The sequence below is a fragment of the Rosa chinensis genome, chromosome 2 (genome assembly GCF_002994745.2).
Source record: "Rosa chinensis cultivar Old Blush chromosome 2, RchiOBHm-V2, whole genome shotgun sequence".
In the NCBI taxonomy this organism is placed as follows: Eukaryota; Viridiplantae; Streptophyta; class Magnoliopsida; order Rosales; family Rosaceae; genus Rosa; species Rosa chinensis.
In genome coordinates, this window is record NC_037089.1 from 40,708,250 (window position 1) to 40,714,767 (window position 6,518).

General features: G+C 37.1%; 1 protein-coding gene across 1 annotated transcript; it reads right to left on the minus strand.

Moving 5' to 3' along the window:
• Positions 1-215: 215 nt before the first annotated feature.
• On the minus strand, positions 216-3,692 carry LOC112188777 (thioredoxin 1). Its single transcript, XM_024327986.2, has 2 exons — positions 3,283-3,692; positions 216-703 (listed from the first exon to the last, which is right to left on the minus strand). The coding sequence occupies exons 1-2, from the start codon at positions 3,518-3,520 to the stop codon at positions 390-392; spliced, it is 552 nt and encodes a 183-aa protein (XP_024183754.1). The 5' UTR covers positions 3,521-3,692; the 3' UTR covers positions 216-389.
• Between the last annotated feature and the right edge of the window lie 2,826 nt (positions 3,693-6,518).

The window sequence follows — 6,518 nt, forward strand, 5'->3', positions numbered from 1 at the left end:
ACATCATTTTGAGCCAAACCCAACAAATCAAATTCAGTTGAACTAGTCAAATAAGATACTCTAAGCTTTAGACGCGTTGGCATAAAATGAGAAAAATCAACCAAGTTCCTGGGATGCTCAACAAGGCAGGACCCAGGTCTCAGTCATTGCAGGTTCTTAAGTAGAACTCAAAATTCAAGTTGCACAAGTTGACCATGGAAATAAAATCTTCCAGGAGCAAGAAATTCTCAGCAAGGCTATATTATTGAAGATGATATGGGTGTCATATAGAATAGAAGATAAGATACAAGAACTTCCGAATTTGACATGCTAATGAATTTATAATGACACAACAAAGAACGTGTAAAGAGCACTAAAGTACAGAAATCTTGCAAGGCTTTCCACACACCTTACAAATATTTCTCAATGCTTGCCGTCAATGTGGTTTTAGGCACTGCACCAATTACAGTGTCCTTTTTCTCACCCTTGTTGAAGATCATCATGGTTGGGACGATCCGAATTCCATATCGAGTCGCAATTGAAGGACTATCATCCGTGCTTAACCTAAAGCAGTTAAGCTTCCCAGCATACTCCTGTGCTAGTTCACCTACAATTGGATGGATCATGCGGCATGGCCCACACCAAGGAGCCCAAAACTCAACCAGTACAGGGCCATCGGCTTTGAGGACTAGTGATTGCCATGTTGCATCGGTAACTGTGGGAACTGCAGTTATAAAGGAAAGGGGTGATCATATATTTGACTGCATTTCACAAGAAAGAATCATTGCTACATGTGATTTTAACACAAAGGGAAACAATGCGGTAAATTTATCATCGTTTTAAACCTAACAATTAGACGACTGTTGCGAAACATAATTTCATCAGAATATGTTTCAGAATAGGAAGAATTTCACAAATGGTTACTCAATTATGACTCATTCGATACTTTGGTCACTGAAGTTTCAAATATATCACTCTAGTCACTCAACTATTACACTGTCAATCACTTAAGTCACTCAAATAGTATTTTTTATAATTTTTTGTAATGAAAAAAATTAACAAAGTGACTTAAGTGATTGACAATGTAATAGTTGAGTGACCAAAGTGATATATTTGAAACTTCAATGACCAAAGTGTCGAATGAGTCACAGTTGAGTGACCATTTGTGAAATTTTTCCTTTAGAATAAGTACAACTATTACTCCATCAGTTCAAAAAGTAACCTCTTACAAATACAAATTATTGACAATAGAGATGCACTTGCATGAGTGTATACCCATGTTGGCTGAAATATAGATGCACTTGCAAAATTCAGGAAGACTACAAATTTATCAGATGAACTAATGAAAAATGGTATATGGTCCACTATTAGGACTTTATGGCATATGAATGGAGGGGTTTAATGTGCTTATCATCATTCTAAACCTAATCAATACCATATGAAGGGGTTTAATGTGCTTATCCATTGAATTGACAAGAAGTGTACAGGTGGGACAACAGCACCAAGAAAAAGATGCCAAAACTTTCAGTAAATAATGTACATATATAGGTCTAACCAACTTTTGGTCCCTTATAGTTGACTGTAACAAAACTAAAAAAAAACAAGAAAAGAAAAGAAATCATTCCCAGCACCAAAAAATAAATTTGAGGCCTTTTCTCTAACTTATTCATCATTTTAGTTTACAGAAAATTTTATTTTATTATGATATTTCCTTTCCCTGCCTGAAAATTCCAATGTATCCTTTTATACAAGCTCAGTGTCTTTGCCAAAAAAAGAAAAAGAAAAGCAGGCTCAGTGTAATTTGGGTTTGCCTAAAGACAGGCCTGCCTAACCATGATTGTGGAGTGTGGACTCATATTAGGCTTCAACATTTCCATATCGTTCCTGCCCGGCCTATTCGGAAATGTAATGGAAAGTTATTGCTCTCCCCATCAAACATAGGCAAAGTGATACACAAATAAATTAAAGCAATACTCAAAAGAAAATTGAATACTTCCTGGTCGTGGAATGCAGAAGGTGCCTAGCACTTAAATCGTGTGGTTTCAAACATGCAGAATACATATAATTTGCACCTCTACAAATGGCAATGTTTCCAATAAAGACAGATATGAAAACGAAGAACACACGTATCCAAGTTCTTTTCTTCAGGAAGTTCAAAAGAAAATCAACCTGATCCACAGATCAGTAACAAAAAAATTATTTGCATTAGTTGGTGCCTTTTAATAAAAATTCCTAGAGAATTACCGATGTCAGTTCTAACAAAAAAAAAAAACAGTTCTTATTTGACAAGGAATTTTCTTTATTCCCGCATGGCCAAATAACTGTCTGAGGTATTACCGTGAGAGAGAATCCTCATTGCAGTATTAAAGTGGGACAGTAATTTTTGTACATAAAAATATTGTCTTTTATAGCTTGTGCTTTTCCTTTGGCTCATATTACAAGCACATAAAGGTCGGGAATATGTTCTTGAAAAATATGAAAATCTGAAGATCTTTGTGCCACAGTTAATTACTGCCAGACAATAAGGCCGACAGACAGTAAACTTGAAAAAAAATGAAAACAAGGGGAAACCACATGGGATGGCAAATTTCTAGGCCAGTTATTGACCAAATTTCAAGGGTTTTCCGCTGATAGACATAGAAGACTTAGAAATTTAACATATTTAGCAGACAAACCATCAGCTTTTAGAAGCCCAGATAATGGAAAGTTTAAAGTTGTTCTGTTGCTCGTACAAAATTGGGCACTGATGTTCGTCCCTCAAGGAATAGAAATTATAAAATTTGAATAATAAGAGAAAGTTTTCCTACTAAAAACATGGGTACATCTCTTAAAAAATGCTTTTACCATCGAGCATGAAAAATATTCAATCAATTTAACCATTGATAAGATTTTTAATTTGATCAAGGCTCACCCTTGTTTATAGTCAGAAATAAGGGTGATACTTTTGATTGTTTATGGTCAGAAATAAGGGTGATACTTTTGATTGTTTATAGTCAGAAATAAGGGTGATACTTTTGAGGATGGTTTAACTCTATTTAAATCAAGCTGGTGTGAGTAAACCCTAACCTGCCATCAAATCCTGAAACTCATTTTCCACTGGAGAAGGCCAGGAACTCATTGCATTCCATGAATGAGTAAATCACAAGCATGAACTAACTTGAATCGTCATTGTTTAGGTATGTCTCATGACCTAGAACGCAAGAAAAGCAAGCTAGCTCTATTTTTTGAATTGTTGGTTCCTAGAATTATAGAGCGAATGCTTAGCAGGAGAGTAGTGGAGCAAAGATAAAAAAAAAAACTTACTGTCAAGAGCGGTGGTGTTTTGCGCTTGAGAGACAATGGCGGGCGTTGATGGACGACGAGAGACTTTTGGAGTAATGGAGGAATATAAAGGCGATTGAAGCTTCAAGCCCCGGAATTCCGGTAAGGCACCCGGTCTGCGGCGGACAGAGACGTAAAGAGCCGGCCTTGACGTGATCGCCGGCTGGAGATATGACGGAGAAGAAGAATAGAGAGCGGTGGATTCAGCTATGGTCGCCATTTATTTGTGTGAATGAGAGATAAATTGGGGATCCAGAATTTGTATATATAATGAGAATTGAGAGAGATCATGAAAGTTAGATGGTGGGAAAATAAGGAAGGTATGAAAGGCAAGTATTGGAGTTTGATGATCCAGTGGCGGCTTGAAAAGTAGATAGCAGCCAGCTAATTCAACTATCCATTAACGATTCAACATTCCCCACCTGAACCTAACCTTGGTTTTTCAGTGCATCGGACATTCTAAGGTACCAGCAGCATTTGATGCACGGACTCACAAAATCACATAAAAAAAATGTAAAAGTAAATTCAGATTGAAATTGGTGTACTCATTTCATTTCATAACCCCTTTATATCATGAGAGAATTACAACGGAAATATCAATTACAATGATGACATTAAATGCTGATTGATCCGTAATTGTGTTGATTGATGGTAATCACTGATTTCATGATTCCCTCTCCGTCAATCGCTTTGACGAAGGCACATAATATGTTTTTTTTTAACACTCCCCCTTGTGCCAAGTCAAAGACGAAATGGTGCATAAGTTGTGGACTCACTAAAAACCTTGCCAAGTAACAATAAAAACCCTGTGGGACAAAAAATACACCTTGGTTGAATAACAAGAGCACAACGCACCTTTTACATTTGAGGATAACATTTATGTGTTAGACTCCCCCTGACATCTACACCTCCTCCTGATTGATCGAGCTAATATTTTTTATGTTTTTAGTATCATTTTCCCTACATTTTACTTAATTATTCTCATGACAATGTCATTTCTAACTTACTTTGTTGTTTTTAGGTAGAAATGAGCTACAAACGCAAGAAATGAGCTAAGAAGAGCTAGAAATGATGGAAATGAAGGCAAGGAGGAAATGAAGCGCAGAAATGGGAAAGAAATAGAGAAATGAAGCTTTCCTAATCCTACTAGGAAAAGGAATCCCAATTGAAGTAGGAATCCTAAGAAACCTGATTACACTAGGAGTCCTGGTGGTGCTAGGAGATGTTGTGGCTTCAAGATAACTCAAGATTGTTCAAGAATGTTCTAGAATGCATAAGAAATTTCGGCAACTAAGGATTGGGCTTTGAAATTGTCCAATTGAGAAATCTGGCCCAAAGATTGAAGCATGTGATTTGCACATGAGTTTCTAGACCCTTCTTGACGTTTTGGAAGAACCCTAAATCAATTGTTATTGATTTTGCCGAAAATTAATAGAAGATTCATGGAGATTTCGGCAAGAATCCATTAAGGGATTATTTTCGGATTTCCTTGATAATTGTGAAGAGAAAATAGAGGAAGAAGGATTGAATTATGATTCTACATTCAAGGAAGCTGAAATTGAGTCTAAGTACATGGAGAATTCGGCCAAGGGGAAGTTTACTTGTTCTCTAATTCAAATGGAATTTTCTTATTAGTTGAATGATGTCACAAAGGAGAATTCCTAAGAAATCCTAACCCTAGGCCTGCACTATATAAAGGAGGGTATAATTGCCGTGTGTTGAGACGTAAAAAAAAAAAAAAATTGAAAATTGGTTGCTACATATATATAGCTACCGTGGCAAAGAAAAAAGAAATACATGCAAATAAGCTTCGTTACATATCTTTGAACAAGTTCAAACAGCAAGCAAGGGGGGTTATTCAATTATATTACACAGTCTTTCGGTTTTGAATGACGTCAAGGATAAGTTCTGCTAGCTTTGAGCCTTTGACTATTCAAGTGTTGGTTAACAGATTGACCAGTTCAGATATACATGAAGATAACAAGTGATAAGGATAGACTTGTTATTCAAATTCAAATACAAAATACAAGTAGTTATCACTATCCGGTTACACCTATCCAATGACTACTATATATAAGCAGCAACACCGGAGAGAAAGAGACACAGAGAGACAAAGAGAATAGAGAAAAGAAATAAGCAAGCAAAGGCTAAAGCTCTGCCAAAACCGAAGCAGGTCCATTAGTAATTCAAGCTCCAAAGACGAAGCTCAGGTATACAACACACCCACGCTATTCTCATCTTCTTTGGCAGGGAAATATATCATCCAGAAAGCTTGTTGTCAACAAAAGATAGGCTGTTCATGAACAACCTTCCTTCTTTTGTTGAAGCTCTCTCAAGCCACCGAGAAATACATGGACCTTCATGGTGATCTGCTCCTGCGTTAAGAAATATATGGTCGTTCATGAATGGCCAAAGTCTTAACACACTTGGTTGCTGCAGTTTCCAGCATTGGAACATAGGGTCGTTCATGAACGGCCGAGTTCCAATGCTAAAAACCTGTACAAGACGCCGCATTCATTCCTCAGCAAAACCCATCACACAAAAAAGCTTCCCATTCTGCCTCATGTTCCTTTTTCCACCATAGCAAAAGCCTTGCACCACCACTTCCAAGAAAACAAGCCATACAAAGCCAGGAAAGCAAAACTGTAGGCTACTATTTCTTTACGGTGCTTACTTCTGAAAGCTGGCAGCAAGCCTTGGCGGTGGAGACACAACGATGCCTGCATGAATAAAGGAAAAGAACATTTAGTGAGTGCTTTGTGAAGCGGTGGTGGGCAGTGTGATTAACAGAGGCAAAAGTGGTAGCAGAGCAGCTGTTTTGATGCTGTGATACGATCAGATGGAGTTGTTGCTATTCATGGTCAAAGTAAAACATGGTGACAAATTTAATTAATGGAGTAGTCTTTGATGTGGTGGTGTGATAAGAAGGAGGACAAGATAGAAAACAAAGCTTAATTGTTTCTAGGAGCATTACCACACAAAAAGACAAGAAACAATGAAACATGGCTTAGATGTTCAATCTGGAACTTGCAAAAGTGAAACGGTGGCTTCTATTATTGAATTAATTGATTCAATAGCTAGCAAACAAAAAACATGGCATGTTAATTAATTGATCTTTTGAAGTACTGACAACAACAACAAACACAGGTGCAGCAACAAGGTTCAATTAAACAATTGCTTTGCCTTTAGATGCTGTGCAAATGAGCTTATCTTTCCGA

Bases quoted from the DNA above. Each gene is read 5' to 3' on its own strand.
- LOC112188777 (XM_024327986.2), bottom strand. From the start codon at position 3,520: ATGGCGACCATAGCTGAATCCACCGCTCTCTATTCTTCTTCTCCGTCA. The intron at 704-3,282 runs GTAAGTTTTTTT...TTATAACTGCAG, and splicing joins AAACACCACCGCTCTTGACA to TTCCCACAGTTACCGATGCA.